This window comes from Hypoxylon fragiforme (assembly GCF_022984875.1).
Source record: "Hypoxylon fragiforme strain CBS 206.31 chromosome Unknown GGS25scaffold_5, whole genome shotgun sequence".
In the NCBI taxonomy this organism is placed as follows: Eukaryota; Fungi; Ascomycota; class Sordariomycetes; order Xylariales; family Hypoxylaceae; genus Hypoxylon; species Hypoxylon fragiforme.
The window spans coordinates 97,998-116,135 of NW_026054760.1; the positions used below are offsets into that span (position 1 = coordinate 97,998).

The following is an 18,138-nucleotide window of genomic DNA, read 5'->3' on the forward strand; positions in this document are numbered from 1 at the left end:
ATTGAAAATACAGATGAGCAGCTACTCAAGGTAGATGTCGGTCTGATTTCGAAACTCATAACACATCATATCACAGCCAGCATAACTTATGGTGTCACATAACAATAAAAACAAATACAGCCATGGCTTCTTCATACGCGGACTTCTTCATACGCGGAATGGCAGGTTCACCTCGCCAGGAGCGTGGTATGTTGGGACCTTCATGTCGAGCGCTTCGCCAGAATATCCGAGATCTTCGGCCGTCAACATGGCGCACTTCTCACCGATGAGGAGAGCGGTCGAGTATCTACATCAGTGTTAACAACTATTTGACTCAAGCATAGATCAGACTTTCGACTTACGTGTTGCAGCCAACATTGTCAGGGCAGATACTGAGATCCGCAACCTTGAGGCCCTTAACACCGTGGACATTTAGACGTTCGTCCAGAACACCGTGCTTCACAATGCTATTGCCTTCCTTAGGGGCCATGGAGCAAGTCTAATATCACGAAATTAGCGCCGTTCGAGCATACCGAAAAGGATCATAAAGTAACAAGGGAAGTACTTACACCCAGGCAGTGCCATGTGCTCTCCACGTGTCTCCTCACCCATTCTTCAACCACTTCAATATCCTTCTTAGTGTACTTGAGATCTTCTCGGATATCGGCCTTGTTACTGTTGAGGACGCTCAACTCTGGTTTCTTCGATGGTGCTGGGTTAAAGCAACTCCAGCTACCGTGCTGCAGACCAGCACTCAGGTTGCCCGGGAGGGCGTAGCGCTGAGTGGTCTCAAGGTCCATGTCATTAGCACGAGCTGGCGAGTCATAGTCGAAGAACGGGTGCATAGCCTGAACTTCGCCGGCGTAAGCGTCCATGCGTCGGGCTGTCTCTCGCGATTTTATGTATCCCCACACCATCGGTGCCATGTCACGCTCGTCATTCATGAAGCCTGGGTCAAAGTCTGGGCTCTCGTAAGGGTCTTTCGACTTGATGTGTACGAATCCTCGGGAAAATGGATACTCTAAGAAGTGGAACATTGTGAAGAACTTTCCAGGGGGCCTATAAAGTGTGAGAAATCATATCACGTCTTTAACAGAGCGATACTTACATGAGCATGTGGTCACCAAACCAGCCAGAAATAACGGAGTAGTGCATGACGGGCTTGTCAGGCTTGTTCTTGAAGTACGACTTCCAACCCTCGTTAAATTGTGGTGTTGGCCAGGATTCGAACTCCTTGAGCTCCTCCTCCGTTGGGCGAATCTTCACACCAGCCTCAATGCCGTTGGTGGAAAGTGGGCCAGTTCCCTTTAGTGCCCATTCGTCGAATACCTCTGCAACTGAGTTAGGATCATGATAAAGTGTACGTGTACTAGTGTGTGAAGTACTTACTCTTTTGCACTTCAGGGTCACCTCGAACGAAGTCGTCGAAACTTTCGACCTCAGGCTTAGCACGGAACACTGAGAAGGTCAAGTAGTGGTCTTGGAAGTTGAGTCCCACACCGGGGAGATCGACGATTGGTTCAACGCCAGCTGCCTTCAGCTTCTCGGGGTCACCTAATAAGATGTTAATGCTAGGATCGGAACCTACTGACATTATAATACGTACCAATTCCGGATCGTTGAAGGATTAGGGGCGAAGAAATGGTACCTCCGGACACAATGATCTGCTTGCGTGCCTTGAAGGTGCGAGTCTTTAGCTGGTTGGGATGAAGCGGCTTCGTTGGTCTGGAAACTCAATCAGCTCTCTTGCATACGATTTTATGTGAAATATCATGAAAACCTACACGGTCTGGACAGCGACCGCTCTGCCGTTCTCGATGATGACCTTCTCCACCTTAGTGTTGCAAGCAAGGTATAGGTTGCTGTGCACAGCACGAGTCGAATGAACGTATGCGTGTGCACTGTCGCTACGTCTGCCAGTCTACACCACCGTGTCAGTCATTGATCCCGAGCAATATAGGAGCAAGTATACATACATCACGGTTAATCCATTTCAACCAATGTTCAGCACCGTGGGCAGTGCTAAGGTCTTCCAAATCATCGACAATAGGAATGTCTTGGGATTCCGCAGCCCTAAGAAAGTCATCCTTGATGGGGTATGTGCTTGGATATAATTAGCCATATGCTTTTCTGAAGTTAGGAATAATATTTACTTACTAGTTGCCGAAGGACACTTTAATCGGCCCCTCAAATCCGTGGAGTTCCCTGTCTTGGTAAGCTTTTTTGTCTCATGCAACCCTAGGTACGCATGGTGAACTAACTTGTTGTGGCAGGCACGCTGATAGGTTTCATGCTTCCTCATGAGCGGTAGGAGCTCCTTCGTCGTCCATCCCTTTGCCTGGAAGTCATCGTAGTCCGAAGCCGAAGCACGTGTGTACATCTAAGGTGTATTAGCATCACAGCATCTCGCATCTCGAACGACCACTTACCAAGAAGTTGATGCTGGAGCCACCTCCCAGAATATGGGCACATGGAACCACCGCCTTTCTCCCCGAGAGCCATTTCGATGGACGAGACTCATAGAAGGAGGCCGTTTTCGAGTCCAGCTTCATGTTACGGGGGTAAACCCCTGGCCTGAAGACCCATGGGTTGTTCAGGTTGCTTTCACCAGCCTCGATGAGCAGAATCTTCAGGTTGTGATCCAAATTCGCCAATCTGGGTACCTAAGATGAGCACAAGAGCCATTTATCGGGGTTACGAATGTAACACATACCGGCCAGCTACCACACACCCGCAACTACCTCCACCACAGATGATGATGTCGAATTCCTCTGGCAAAGACATATCTTCTTGTTGTTTTGTGTTCCAGGTGAAAAGTTTAGAGAACATGTTGTGAAACCGGCTTTGGGGGCACTGACTTTCTACTTATGCTTTGCCGAATGGTGGCGGCGTCAGGGGATACAAATATCCAAAGAGAGGGGGACCCGACAAGCTGCAGCCATCCGACCTCGATTGATGTACTTCGCCCCAAAAGGCCAATGAAGGACTCTTGCTAGTAAAGATATGCACTCAAGCACTATTGTTAGCTGCAATCCTCCAACATCCCCTCTCCCGGCAACTCCTTTACATGATTGCCAACTCATAGGCGAGGTCATATGATATCGATGAATGCAACAATTCTGCATTGATACCGGTATTCATTAAGTGCTAGTCGGGATGGATGGAAAGCTAATCATGGATAGGCTTCACCCAGCGGCACCGTCTCATCCAACCAGAGCTGGGAATTACCAGGTTGGAGTCTGTATTAAACTGCCTTACATTAAGTATGACACACGTCACACTTTCTTAGCATTCTCATGGAGGTTCAGGCTTTGGAGTATTGGATAAACAGATTGACGTGATGGGTTAATCGAGTTGGAGGTGATGTCGCCCAGTAGCGGCATCTCGGTGAGGCTCGGAGAGTTGGCCATCACAGCCTTGTGGCCCCCTTACCCCTGTTCCCCCATACTCCCCCTTGTTCCCTTGCTATATTAGGCAACTTTCAACAGACCTACAACGTCTATTGACCATTAGCATATGCAGCTCATATGCACGATGGGAGTTGGAATGCGGGGTGGAAGCAACGTCAAGTCAAATACCCGTAGAAGCTAGATGCGGCCTCCTCAGGGTATACTTCCCCGCAGTTCCAAGTTCTCCAGGTGGATATTACTGCATAGTATAGTTCGTTTAATTCTCTGGGTCTATCCAAACTATCCAAAGGCAGCACTATGCATACCCATAGGTAGCTCAGCTTGAACCAATAGCCATCTTGCCGTACCTCAGCACCCAAGCGTCAATCCTTCACTTGACCAAAAGGCCTCGTAATGATCAGGATTGGCAGCTGTTCCCCTTTCGACTCGACGAGGACAATCCTGTATGTCTAGCTCATAGGAATATACCAATCACATACAAGGTCTAGGGGACCTATTAAGTAATACTAAGGGGTAAAAGAATCAAGATCTGTTAGCCCAGGCCTTACTTTTACAGCTTTAGTACTTACTAGCCGCTTGGGCCGTGATGAAAACCAGACGTTCTCCGCGTATGCTACTATAGTAGCATACGTAGGTATGTGGTCGATGGCAACTCCAAGCTGAGATTCATACCTGTCTGCCTACTACTACTACTATGGTAAGTACGTATACGGCGAACTGCCGATGAAACTGCTACTGGGCGATCCTGCCTGCACTATTTCGAGCTGCGTAAGTATTCCAAAAATTCCCGTTGCATTCGACCACTGCACCTCGACGAGGGGAAAATTGGAGTAGCTGACATCCTCGCGCTGCAACAGACAACCCGTGATTATGTCTTCCGACCAATTCAAACCACAGGCCCTCCTCCACCTCCCTCGGACTCGATTGTTCAATAGGTATGCTTGGACCCTACACTTTTGGCCGGTCGCTTGGAAGGGAAGGGGGGGGCCGTTGCTTGGGGAGCGAGCCTATGGGAGGGCTGGGCGTTTCGGATGGAGTTCCCATCTTTCCCGTCACTCTATCTAGGTATCTATACCACAGATCGTCGTCGGGATGGACACGCTAGATTACTTGCCTTCGTGGTGTCGTGACCTTTTCTCCACATTCCAACAAGCGCAAACCCCTTAATCCGGTCTTGAAGGAGCTAGAGGTAATATGGTTCAAGGAACTGTACTTCTGAGAACGCGCTGATATCTCGGTTTTCGTGGAAGTTTCTCCAAGTCAGCTTACTTCCATGGGATCTTCTTGCGTTCGCATAACGAGATGCTATTGTGTTATAGATACCTATTCTCGAACAGAGGGGGCGAAGCTATGAGAGAAGGAACCTGGGGCGCAGTAGTTACCTACATAGTCTGCGAGATGTCTACAGGACGCGCGACTTGCATGCCTATCTATGTTTGGCCAATGGGAGTATAACTATGAGCAGTGCCCCCACGCAGAGCTGATTGCTTGTTCGAGAAAAGGACCTATGGGTATTTGCCGTGGTAGATCTATCTATATCTCGGCTTCTGGACTTCCTGTAAGACATCTATCTTTATATGTAGGTAGGTATAGCTGTTCGCGCATGGTAGCACCACAGAGTACTAGGTAGGCAACGTTCTCGAATAGGTAGGTAGGTAGGAAGATAGGTATTTGAAGTGTTGGTGCTTTTGCTTTTCATATACCGTTCAGTTGATTTTGATATGTCAATCTTCCGTTCGAATCTCGTTGGGATCACAAGAATCTGAGACATTGGTTATATGCTTGTCGTGATGTAGGTATAATGCGCGGCAATATACCTAGCATCGTAAAGGCTATATCATCGCTGTTATAACTTTGGAGATATTGACTTGATTTGCGTTTGCAAAGATGCACGGTTCGTATATATCATTTCTCTATAGTTACATGTATCCATTACAACTCTACGCCCAAATTTACAAAAGTGCAATATACTCGAGTTTAGGAGGGTTACCATCTCGTCTGGCGTCATCCATTTCACGCGAACAGCAAATCGCTGCATCATACCTAATACTGGTATTACCCGATCAGGAAGGATCGCTAAGCCCTATAATGGGTTAACTAGAGGGCACACGCTCGCGCGCGCCACAAATGCCCGAGTTTTCTCGGACTCAATTTTAATGTTACTAAAGGCTGCTTTCGGGCTAGCGCAGCGCTAAGTATTTAAGGTTTTGATAAGACGATTTGATTGGGTGCAGCACCCTTTAGATCACATGACCTGCTTTTTCAAGTTGTAACTCTTTTTTTTTAGATGGTAGGGAGCACACGGGCCATCAACACTTCTTATTCAACCCTTCCAATTCAACCCTTCCTATTCAATTCAAGTGATTGAATTGATCGGATTGATTGAAGTTATTGAATTGATTAAATTGATTGAATTTATGGATGGATTGATTGATTAAATGGCTGATCTACATACATATCCTGTTGCAAGCTGGCTGGCTGGCTGGCTGGCTGGCTGGCTGAATAGCTGGCTGAATAGCCCGGGCCAGCTCATCCAACGCTGGATCCAAAGCCGGATCTAATAGCTGCTTGAATAGCTGATTAAATGCCTGATTAACGACCTGATCAAATACCTGATCAAATACCTGATCTGTTGATTAATTAAAGACCTGATTGAATATTGAATCAATGGGATCAAGGGATCAACGCAATCAAGGGGATCAAAGGGATCTAAGAGTTGATCAAAGGTGTTCCGATCATGTGACTTCAATCACATCATGTGATCAAAGTCTCGGAACATCTTTAATCAGGTCCTTGATCAGTTCTTAGATCCCTTGATCCCCTTAATCCCTTTGATCCCTTTAATCTAGTATTCAATCAGGTCTTTAATCAATCAACAGATCAGGTATTTGATCAGGTATTTGATCAGGTATTTGATCAGGTATTTGATCAGGTATTTGATCAGGTATTTGATCAGGTATTTGATCAGCTATTCAAACAGCTCCAGCTTTGGATCCAGCGTTGGATAAGCTGGGGCCCTTAGGTGCACTTTTAGAGCGCCCCCAGCCCAAACCACATTCAACCCTTTTTCTACTTTAAATAACTTTTGAATCAGATATTGCACCATAGTGAACCCGGGCCCAATTGAAAGCGCCTCTAATTGCTGATTGATTGATACCGGTCTCGAATTGATGCGATATCTGGTCATGAAGTTATTCAAGTAAATAGGTGGCAGAATGGGAGGCACGTGATCACCCTTGAAGCCACTCTAAAGGGCCCTTGGAGCCCTTAGAGCTAAACCTTATTCAACCCTTTCAACCTTGAATACGTTTCTGAAACATATAGCTGCAAGGGTGCAACCGCATCCAATTGAAAGCGCATTCAATTACGAATCCATTGATACCGCTCTTGGATTGAGGCAATACGTAGTTGAAAAGTTATTTTTGTATATGTAACTATTGAGAGGGGTCACGTGACACTGCTTGGGGTGACCCCAGGCGGCTTTAGGGCTCTTAGGCGGCTCTAAAGGCCCTTAATGTGTCCCCAACGCTAATCACGTGCCCCCATCTTGCCAGCCTATTTACCTGAATAACTTTGCAACCATGTATCGCCTCAGTTTGGGGCCCAGATCAATCAATTGGCAATTGAATGCTCTTTCAATTGAATCCGGATGCATCGTGGTGCCACATGTTGTTGAAAAGTTATGTGATTGGATTGATGTGGGCAGCTGTGGCACTCACTGGATCACATGACCTGCTTTTTCAAGCTGCAACTCTTTTTTTTTTGATGGTATGGAATATACAAACCATCAACCCTTCTGATTTAACCCTTCCAATTCAATTCAACTGATTGAATTAATCGGATTGAACTGATCGGATTGAACTGATTGGATTGATTGATGGACTGACTGATTAAATGCAACACCTTTCGGATCACGCGACTGCCTGCAACACTTTTTTGGTATAGTAGGGGCCATCAACCCTTCCAACTGAACTCAATTCAACTGATTGAATTGATCGATTTAGATTGAATTAATCGGATTGGACTGATTGGATTGATTGAATTAATGGATTAATGGATTGATTAATTGAATAGCTGATTTACATATCCTATTGTAAGCTGGCTGGATAGCTGGCTGAATAGCCCGGGCCAGCTTATCCAACACTGGTTCCAAAGCTGGATCTAATAGCTGTTTGAATAGCTGATCAAATAGCTGCTCAACAACTTGATTTATTGATTGATTAAAGACCTGATTGAATACTAGATTAAAGGAATCAAGGGGATTAAGGGGATCAAGGGATTTAAGAACTGATTAAGGACCTGATTAAAGTCACATGACCGGAACATCTTTGCTCAGCTTCTCGATCAGCTCTTAGATCCCCTTGATTGCATTAATCCCTTGGTCTCTTTGATTCATTATTCAATTAGGTCTTTAATCACTCAACAAATCAGATCGTTAATCAGGTATTTGATCAGCTATTCAAGCAGCTATTAGATCCAGCTTTGGATCCAACGTTGGATGAGCTGGCCCGGGCTATTCAACCAGCTATCCAGCCAGCCAGCCAGCTTGCAACAGGATATGCAGATCAGCTATTCACTCAATCTGATCAATTCAATCAATCCGATCAATTCAATCAGTTGAATTGAATAAGAAGGGTTCAATTGGAAAGGTTGCATCAGAAGGGTTGATGGCTCCTACAGTCCAAAAAAAAGAGTTGCAGCTTGAAAAAGCAGGTCATGTGATCCAATGGATACTGCACCCAATCAAATCATCGTGTCAAAACCTTGAAAATCTTTTGCGTGGCACTAGCCTGAGAGTAGCCTCTGGGACCCACAATTCCAGTGATTCCAGCCAATCTCGACTTTCTTGCACGGGCTATTGAGGTAATTGAATACATATATTTTCCATTCTTATAACAGCTGTAATAGGTTAATCAGATCTTAATGGCCGCTGACGGATCTGAATGTCTTCAGGGCTTATAATAATATTAAACCTTCAATATTCCTTATTTGAAAGCTTAAGCACTTAATGAGACTTGAAGCTTAAGCACTTTTCCATACGTGTGGCTGCATTTGTGGCTCCCCACGTGGCTTGATAGTCTTGGCAAACCTTCCTCTTTTGCAAAGCCCAAAATTCCTCTAAGTCTTGAGGTGTGGCTGTATGTGTGGCTCCATATGTGGCTTGAGGATCTTGGCAAACCTTCCTCTTTTGCAAAGCCCAAAATTCCTCCCCTAGAGACCCACAAGCTTACGTGAGCAACCATTTGAAGTCTTGGCAAACCTTCCTCTTTTGCAAAGCCCAAAATTCCTCCCCTAGAGACCCACAAGCTTACGTGAACAACATCCCCACCTTCCTAAAGTGGAAAAGGTTTCCTATTTGAGCCTAGCGCGTTTGCTTAGTAATCCAAATCCCCTTGGGAAAAAAACCGTACAGTAACCCTCGAAAACTCGGGCATTTAGCCTAAAAGGAGGACTGGGCCAATGGGAAGGCGCTTAATCAGCAGGGCTAGTTTGGAAACAAGGCAATTGAAACCTTAATGTGGTAGTGGGCCAATGAAAAGCGGCGGTTCTCTTGCTAGTTATGTGGGACTGGGATGAGCTTAATGAGTTGGGGCCACATCTAGCGATATAGTAAACTCACGTGATCTAGGACTTGGTCTAGCACATGCAGCTGGTGTTACAGGTGGCGGCTAGTGACAGATTGCACCGACTTTGACATGAACTGTCATGAATTCTGAACTATGTACTCTCATATTCCGTATGTATAGAGTACTATCAGCACAAAAAGCACCTCAAAACACACAAGAAATACCTACACGCACTCGGCGCGAAGCTCTCCAGCGAATTCCAAGCTCGCGGCTCCAGTCTTGCGGGAGGGCCGGCATCACGATATCTTGAACCGGGCCCTCGGAAACGTTGTATAAACCGAGATCAGCGAGATCACTTGGCGTAGGTATATTGTTGACGAGCTACTCCTACCTATCCGAAGTAGAGAAAAATGTGTACCTACACTAGCCACGGGCACCTCTCTTAAGGATCAGTCTTTAAACTAGAAGTAGAAGCAGCTTTGCCCTCGTGTCCTGGAAAAGACGCGTCAGCTCTATCCTGGCTTTGATGTTGATTCCCTTCGTCCTTGTCTCCGAAGCCACTCATGTCTATCGATTTTACCCTTCTTCAAGAATATAGAGTCTTTGTTCCAGGTTCGAGGATGTTCTAGTTAGATGAGGCCAATATAACTAGCTGTCGACTGATTTCGCTACCAGATGGTGGTTCAACGCTATGAGTTGGGTATTAGTTTGCATCAAGACGACGGTATTGTTAGCTAGAAGCAACTCAAGGACAATATCCCATTTCTGGTTGCTATAACTCTGACGAGGGCCTCCCTGAAACCCCACTCTCCGATCGGTCGCCTTTACGCATCGCTGGGAATGAAAACAATTACTGGCGGGTTGATATAGGAGTCGGTCGAGACTACCGGCGATCAAGAATTCACGGCAGGCATAGGAACGTGATGTCACCAGGAGGGCAGAATTTCCGTATTGAACAGCCCGAAGGATTAAACTATTCCCTTTTGCTACCAAAGATGGGCTCAAAGCTCGTGAGCATGAGATGGACTATATCTATCACATTGTACACTCAAGGTTGTACTTTGAGAGGCTCTCTTGCTGATACATTCAATTTGGCACATAACTGCTAATTTGTTGGGCCGCTGAGGCCAGCGGTGCTGCTGCCTTTGTCCTAGGCAGCAGCAGACAGTATCGGGCGTCTAGCTCTGTCAGAACGAGTATCGAGTGCTATTTTTCTCGAACTCGATGAACACGTATAGCACGTAGTCGGGTAAAGTTACACTAGAAAAAAAAAAAGGTAAATATTTGTGACATGATCGTGATCTATGCATTATTGTATTGCACTTATATGTCCATTATAGGGCCTTGGCTCAAAGATACCTATATGTAGGTTATAAGAAAAGTTTGATGACATTCTGAGACAGTTTGTCTTAACCGAAGAAGTATTAGAGTGTGGATATGGCCATCTACTTCCTGTGAATGTTTGCTAGTAGGTATATCCCCTGCTTAGCCCTACATAGTATATCCCGGGAGCCATGAGGCTTAAAAGGCTATTGCGAGACGACCTAAGCGGGCCCGGCGGATCTCCGAAGCAAGCGGCTATTGGTAGGCAGGACTTCGGGGGTAGCAATCTTAGGAGGGCTCCATCGTTAGAGGAAAAAAAATATTGTGCTCGAGGAAAAGGATTGGTAATAGCTAGGTCTATAAGCTATTGTAGCATGCACAACTTTCAACACCTGGCCCGACTAGCTCACCGGTAGAGCGCCTCACTAGTATGATCTCCTGTCCCGTCCGAACTTCAGAGGTCCTGGCCTAAAGGCGATACATACCCCGTAATGAGGAGGCAACAGGTTCGACTCCTGTGTTGGGCATTATTTTTGTCTTTTTTCTTTTCTGTGAATTTTTAGTCAAGTCATCATAGTCCTTCATCGTAGTGACTGATGTGCCGACTATCCATCAGATCCTACTAACAATATTTGGTTCATTTTGAGTGGGCATTGGTAGGTAAAAGTGACTAAAATATGCCATTTATTATCCATTTTTGCTATTTTAGCCAGGAACAAGTATCTAACGTGAAAGAGGTAGATGGTATTGACTAGATGGTTGAATGATCTTATGATTTGGCGACGTGTGTCTGTTTCATTGCATACTAAACAAGAAAATAGGCATGGATCAACTCTTGGTCAAAAGTCGTCAAGGGTCTGCTACATTATCATGATAGCAAGCCTTTCTGTTGTGCTTAAGGAGACAAGAGAAATAGAAGAGGACAAAAGAAAGGGGAAATTGTAGACGACGACGACGATATAGTTAACTTAGAACTCGGAAGAAAAGGGCGATAACAAGCCATAGACATTTCGGTACAAGGGGCAATGGCCAACAGAAGCTTTTCTGAGGCGCCCATGGCGTCCATGGCTTCCCTAGCATCTACTTAAATGACAATAAGAAAACCGAATATCACCCAGCAATCATGGCAAGATGGCCGAGTTGGTTATGGCGTGAGGTTAAGGTCACCTTAGCATCTAATTCCTCATGGAGCAATCCGCGTGGGTTCAAGTCCCACTCTTGTCAAAAGAACTTTCTTTTTTTTCTTTCTTCTGTTAAAGATGTGAAATGATTTTGCAGTTTTGGAATTACTTTTTGGTTTATTTTTATTTTGTGTGAAGGTCATGTGAGTTAATGGCTTATCTAATCGCGCTATGTAACAACCCTAACTCAAAGTCACAAGTCAGGTAATTACTACATACGTACGCTTCTCTTTCGGGCCTCGGCACAAGTCTACGAGCCATCTACTGTAAGAGGGTTAGTCTGGGCCTTGTCTTTAGTCTCTGTAGCTTCTACAGTAGTGACCATGTGTGCCGCTGTGTCGGAGTTGGATATTTTCAACGCTTGCCTAATAACTGTTCCAGTGATTAGTACTCAGGTTAGTATTGATCTATACTGCCTGCTGGATAAGTGGAAATATTGTGAAGTTTTTTCGTTCAATATAACTACTTGCAATGTTCAGGTTGCAATGCTGTGGGTACTTCGAGTTACATGCACTGGTAGTAGGTACTTTGTACATGACATGTTGGTTGACGGTTGACCATTGACGTAGCCGTATATCCCACCAATCACTTCCAACTAAGCCTAATTCTGCCTGGGGGTTCTCAGGGACCCCACACATGCACTGCCCAGTTAGAACCTCCATGGATGCAAATCTAGGCAGCCTAGGCAAGCACCTACCTAATATGCTACCTAATGCTTTATGATGGCAACTGCAATGGACCGTGGGTGGACTCAGCTGAGGCTGAAGTCGCGAACTTTGTCTTTCTCATTCTTTTTCAATGTCTTTAACTTGAATACACCTGGATAGTACCATTTCTTTAAAACCAATTACCAGTTACCCATTCATTTCGAGGCCTCGATATTTCCAGTGACAGCTTGCTATTACATCGTTCTGCTCAATTACCTCTCACGAACTAAGCTCTTATATAAATCTCACGAGTCATGGGGAAACCATCAGATAAACAGGACCCTAAGGATGCAACCGATGCCGTCTCTCTGCATACCAACCCGGGCGAGAGCTCTAGAGAAGATCATCCCAACTATGATGATTTCGATGCACCCGAAATATCAATTGACGACTTGCCACCGAATTATAGCGATGCTGTCGAGTCATCCGAAGCCGCTTCTTTGCTTCCGACTAACCCCGCCACCACTACGCGACCACATCTTCCAGACGGTACCTACATCGAAGATCCAAACACTGGTTCCGAATCGTACATCTCTCGGAGTCTTGAAGATCCAGAAAAGCTAGAGGCACATATTCGAACATGCGCCGGAATTCCTCCGCGGCCATATGTCAAGCTCGTCGGAACTCATTCCGAGACAAGAAAAGATAGCAAAGGAAATACAGAGAAGAATACGATCACCGATTTCGACATTTCTGTTGAATTAACACCCTACTTGTATTCCGATGCCCAGTACAGACGGTCGTGGTCGAAACTGCGCACCGTGGAGAACTTCGAAAAAGCGAAACGGGGAACCATTCTGAAGAAGTGCGCCCCGGCAAATCAGAATATCGAGCTTGGTGATACGGAGCCAACATTGAGGGAGTGGTGCCACCGATATGCTGCGAGCCATGCGGGATTGAAGGTCTTCACCCTTCAAAAAAGAGTGATTGGGCTTCATGAGGAGTACCTTAAGCAGCGACTGCGGGAGTTGGTCCGTGATGCGAACTACCGCGGGCACCTTCATGTAGAGATCTTGATGAAGGGCGCAACCGTCGACTGCTACAATGAGGCTAAGACGAACAGGTGGCGTCTAACTAAGTGGATACAAGTCCTGTTCACTGTCACCCTTTTATTTATCTTCACCTGGCCGTACCTATGGCTGCGCACGAAAAGGTGGGAGGTAGCTATCGTCGATTGGGAGTTCTCGCGGGTTGTCGATGGCCGTCCTAAGGAGTATGTAAGCATCAGTGAGGACCAATGGTACAACATGTGGGGGCGTACTATTTTCAAAGCGGTGCTAGGAAAGCGGCAGGGGTTATTGGATCACGCGGATTTGAGACGGGCCCAAGAGGCCGAACCGGCGTTCGATACCGGTAACTCGACTGTTGACGGAGGACTCGGACTATTTAGAGCCGGCATACATGCCATAACTGAGGTTAATCGTCAATTAGGTTGGGGTGGGGACTGCTAGAAGCGTTCCCCGGAAACAATTTGTAGTCGGAGTTATCAACTTCGAGATCTTGTCTACGGTATCTCTTTCCTAGGATTCAGTTATCTGCTAGCACGGGCGTCTCTATGGACGGAGATTTTCATTATCACAGTGATACTTGGAGTTCGATGTTTGATGTTCCTATTGGGATAAAGATGGGTTAATGAATGAATAAAATGGCCATTTTAGCTGAAACATATACTAGGACGATTTGATGCCACTTGTGCCTGAGCTTTCCTATCTCTGGCTGCGTACCCCTTGTGATTATCTGTTGATTATCTCTTGTATAATTTTAGATAACACCGCCTAGTTGCTTGAGTTGCCTCGGCGTAGCTCGGGAACTATTAGTTATGTAGGCACCTATCTATAAAAGGGTTGATATCTTAGGCGTGAATGAATACCGAGACAATTCCTATCTAGCGTTGGGTTTCAAGCATGATTGTTTAGATTAGGACAATAGACCGACTATTATGCCAATGGCCCTCCCACTTATTGTTGTTATTATCCAACGATACGCTGACAAGAGGAGAGAATGGCGGAGGATATTTGTTTGATAATGGAAACTATGCATTAGTTTTAAGGGAGGTTCGGAAGTCGTCTCGGCTATCAGTGGAGAAAGAGTGAGGTCATCAATGGTTGGAAGATCAACAGCGCTGAAGTGTTAACAACTTGGGGGGTGTTTATCAATTACCTATGCCCCTTTCGTGCAACCGAATTCGTAAAGAACCCCGATTAGAATGTGACTTGGGTTATGGAAGAAGATAAGGCATTACGAATACCTGACTGTTTACCTAGTAGGATAATGGTTTAGCTGAAAAAACCCCCCAGCCCAAATGCCCAGGTGATGATGACCCAAGTTCGTAATTGAATGGAAAGAGATTGTTGATTCACTAGATGAACCAACTCAAACGATGCAACTATACGACGTAGTACAGCGGGTTGAGCGGAACCCAGTCCACTGAGTCCAGTCATGAAGAGAAAGGCGAGAGAGAAAAATGGTCTGTTTTTAAATTTCTGTAAATTGGAAAATTTTCAATGTTTTTTTTTGTTGAACGCCTGTTCTACATACCTGTCCTAAGAAGCCGGTCCCTTGCACTAAGTCATTAAGTCCACTGGGTCAGCTTTGGGTTGTGAAACGACAAACCGCTTATTCTGTGAAATATTCTACATTTTATTCGTCGAGATGGAATCTTAGCGGCTTGACCTACCAAGCCTACCTAGGTACGTAAGACCTTAGGTTAGACCCTTGTCCCCCATGACAGAAACAATCTTGTGAAGCTCAGGTCTGCAACTTATGCTTTAGTACTTACATACATCTGTTTCCGCATCGACTAACCCACGGGGAAATCTAGCAAGCGGATGGAGATGGTAAGGAATACTAAGTCATTTGGGAATCCAGAGCTTTCTTAAGGCTCTAAGCTTAGAACTAATGTCGTTTTAGAATGTTCTATAAAGGTTGGCATACTTGATTGAGTCGAAAGCTAGGTATAGCTATATACATCATGTACCCTTTTGACTGTGCGAGTTGCGGTACATTGCTGGGTATTATTCTTGTTACCGAGTCTCGCCGGGGTTTTGCGCCGGCGCCGTCAGCCCTGATAGCGGGAGTCTGCACCGAGAGCTGCTCTTTGATTGGCTGTGAGGGCCGTTGTTAAGCGGTCCAACAAGCTACTGATGTCGATCATTTAAACTTTCCAATTTCCGAGGATGCGAAATTCGTAATTGAGGGTTATTTCTTTGAACTAATATTCGGTACTTGATGTACTGCATTGCCAATATTGAATCTTGATAGAGATAGATTATGTAGGTACCAAACTGTTCCTGATCATCTACGTACATGTACTACTTTATCAGACTTTATCTAAGTGTACAATATTTTTAGTACAGTTTTCCCAAGTAACTCAAGTCTAAACTCAATCTCTTATCTCTTCTGTACATGTATTTATGGCGCTAAGCTGGGATGTGTATCATGTACCTGGTACCCAACTAGGTCGTACAACGGAGACACCGTGGTTCCCACGCGGGGGCACTAACCGCTAAGAGGCAGGTTATCTAGCTAAGTTGCAAGGATGAGTTTAGATCGACGGCGACTTCTCCCAAGAGTGATGTCAATTCACCTGAACTTTCCCAGGCTTATAAGCAGTCGCGATTGCTTTGCGCGCTGCATTTTCCACCTGATTTCCCTTTCTTCGTTTTATCCTCTTATTTCACCATTTTTCGCCCATTCTCGCTCTCTATTCTGTTTTTCTATTGGACGGTAATTCACCTATAGTATTACGACATTTAAATATCTTATCTATATGGATTAAGGGACTCATACAACGTATATTTTCTTATACGATCTCATTCTGTTTATTCCGGCTTCGTATTCGAGTTGCGCCTTAGCATCTTCGAAAGCCTATATTCAGCCATCTAACCTGTCAACTTAACTCTCTTTCAAAATGGACGACGGCCAAATGAAGAAGCCGATAACGACTACCGGCGATGCTCTTCGCGCCGAGCTTGCCGGAGCCGACTCCGACTCGGCCGACCAGCTGCTGACCTCTTTGGGATACACTCCTGAAATGAAACGGAATCGCTCTACTTTCGAAGTTGCCAGCATGAGTTTCATTTTAGCGAGTATTCCATACGGCTTATCGACTACCCTCTACTATCCATTAGTTGCTAGTGGTCCCGTTGGCATCATTTGGGGTTGGTTGGCTGTATCGCTCATTATCCTCACAGTTGCGGCCTCCCTGGGCGAAATTACCTCGGTCTATCCCACGGCAGGAGGTGTCTACTACCAATCTTTCCAGTTAGCACCCCCTGAATGGCGACATCTCGCTGCCTGGACCTGTGGTTGGCTCTATATGGTTGGAAATGTAACTATCACATTGGCTGTTAACTTCGGAACGACTTTATTTCTGGTTGGATGTATCAATGTCTTTGAAGCTGCAGACGGCGGCTTAGTGTTTGCCGGAGACCCTTGGCAGGTTTTCCTTGTCTTCCTAGCGATCACATTGTAAGTCTATATCCTGCTGTGTCTCCAGTATCGGAAAATATCCATGCTGGCTGCATTTCGCCGCCCACATGCATCTGCTGTACTAACCAACGCGCAGTCTGTGTAATGCCGTCTCCGCTCTTGGAAATAAGTGGTTACCCATATTAGATGTACGTATAATTCTAACCTAAATAATTATCTACCAAACTACTTTTGGCTCTGAAGTATGCTAACCTAACCGAACGCTAGACTTTTGCAATCTTCTGGACATTTGCTGGAGTCGTCGCGATCATCGTCTGTGTTTTGGCTATGGCTAAAGAGGGCCGTCACGATGCGAAATGGGTTTTCACGCATTTTGAAGTTAACTCTGGATGGACTCCTGGTTGGTCCTTCATGGTTGGTCTCCTACATGCTGCCTATGCTACTTCTTCTACTGGAATGATTATTTCGTAAGTACCCATATCGATTCATGTTTCCGAAATTTGCTAACATCCTTAGAATGTGCGAAGAGGTTCGAGCACCAGCGGAACAAGTCCCCAAAGCCATGGTTTTGACTGTTTGCATCAACACCGTAGCTGGGTTGATGTTCATGATTCCCTTGGTCTTTGTTCTTCCTGACATTCAGGAACTCATTCTATCTGCTCAACCGGTCCCAGTTATAATCAAAGCCGCCGTCGGTAACTCGGGTGGCGCATTCGGTTTACTTATCCCGCTTCTCGTCTTGGCATTAATCTGCGGCATTGGATGCACCACTGCAACAAGCCGCTGCGTATATGCTTTCGCCCGCGATGGTGCCATCCCAGGCTCGAGACTTTGGAAGCAAATCGATCATAGACTCGATGAAGTGCCATTAAATGCTATGATGCTTAGCATGGTGGTCCAAATCGTTCTCGGCGCCATCTACTTCGGCTCAACTGCTGCCTTCAATGCCTTTTCAGGCGTTGGTGTCATAGCATTGACAGCTTCCTACGCGGCCCCGATCGTGATTAGCATGCTTACTGGCCGTAAGACGGTGAGCACTGCAAAATTCAACTTGGGGGCACCGCTTGGCTGGTTCTGTAACATCGTGGCAACCTGTAAGTTCTCCTGATTTATCGTGCCAGGCTCTTCAACCTGGCCATTGTCTCCCAGGCTAACAAATATATAGGCTGGTCGTTACTCGCTATCCCGTTATTTTGCATGCCTACTATCGTTCCGGTAGTTGACCCAGCACTCATGAACTACGCCTCGGTTGTCTTCGTAGGCTTCACTGTGATATCTATTGGATGGTATGTTGCATGGGGCCGTATCCATTACATTGGCCCCCCGGTAGCGTGATTTTCCAAACAAAGAAAAGATTTGGGTATAGAGGTGCGTTGATGTTCGCTACGCCTACGGTTTGGTCTGTGTCCACCTCGAATTTTCGTCTCCTGTTCATTGCCTTATTATGATACCCAAGAATATGGACGAGTACATGGTATACGCGGGCAAGGGACCGTTGGGAGAGGCGGTGATGACGATAATTGGCAGATCCGTCCCCTAC

At 45.8% G+C, this 18,138-nt stretch overlaps 3 protein-coding genes and 2 non-coding genes across 5 annotated transcripts; 4 read left to right on the plus strand and 1 right to left on the minus strand.

Moving 5' to 3' along the window:
• Positions 1-147: 147 nt before the first annotated feature.
• GGS25DRAFT_514150 (putative alcohol oxidase) lies at positions 148-2,763 on the minus strand (the record flags this gene model as incomplete). The annotated part of the gene is made up of 12 exons (XM_049262959.1): positions 148-286; positions 342-478; positions 549-1,038; positions 1,088-1,310; positions 1,369-1,533; positions 1,586-1,704; positions 1,764-1,900; positions 1,956-2,082; positions 2,137-2,184; positions 2,241-2,359; positions 2,409-2,634; positions 2,693-2,763. 12 exons carry the CDS (start codon positions 2,761-2,763, stop codon positions 148-150), a joined length of 2,001 nt encoding a protein of 666 aa, XP_049116219.1.
• A 7,911-nt stretch (positions 2,764-10,674) lies between these two features.
• On the plus strand, positions 10,675-10,806 carry GGS25DRAFT_t55. The gene has a single exon. It is a non-coding gene; the product is annotated as a tRNA-Thr (tRNA).
• Positions 10,807-11,404: 598 nt separating this feature from the next.
• On the plus strand, positions 11,405-11,503 carry GGS25DRAFT_t56. Its single transcript has one exon. It is a non-coding gene; the product is annotated as a tRNA-Leu (tRNA).
• Positions 11,504-12,302: 799 nt separating this feature from the next.
• On the plus strand, positions 12,303-14,031 carry GGS25DRAFT_260744 (uncharacterized protein). Its single transcript, XM_049257286.1, has one exon. It carries the CDS (start codon positions 12,422-12,424, stop codon positions 13,616-13,618), a length of 1,197 nt encoding a protein of 398 aa, XP_049116220.1. The 5' UTR covers positions 12,303-12,421; the 3' UTR covers positions 13,619-14,031.
• A 2,046-nt stretch (positions 14,032-16,077) lies between these two features.
• GGS25DRAFT_521241 (amino acid transporter) lies at positions 16,078-17,933 on the plus strand (the record flags this gene model as incomplete). The annotated part of the gene is made up of 5 exons (XM_049264019.1): positions 16,078-16,637; positions 16,735-16,786; positions 16,866-17,065; positions 17,115-17,692; positions 17,764-17,933. The coding sequence occupies 5 exons, from the start codon at positions 16,078-16,080 to the stop codon at positions 17,931-17,933; spliced, it is 1,560 nt and encodes a 519-aa protein (XP_049116221.1).
• Positions 17,934-18,138: the final 205 nt, after the last annotated feature.

Bases quoted from the DNA above. Each gene is read 5' to 3' on its own strand.
- GGS25DRAFT_260744 (XM_049257286.1), top strand. From the start codon at position 12,422: ATGGGGAAACCATCAGATAAACAGGACCCTAAGGATGCAACCGATGCC.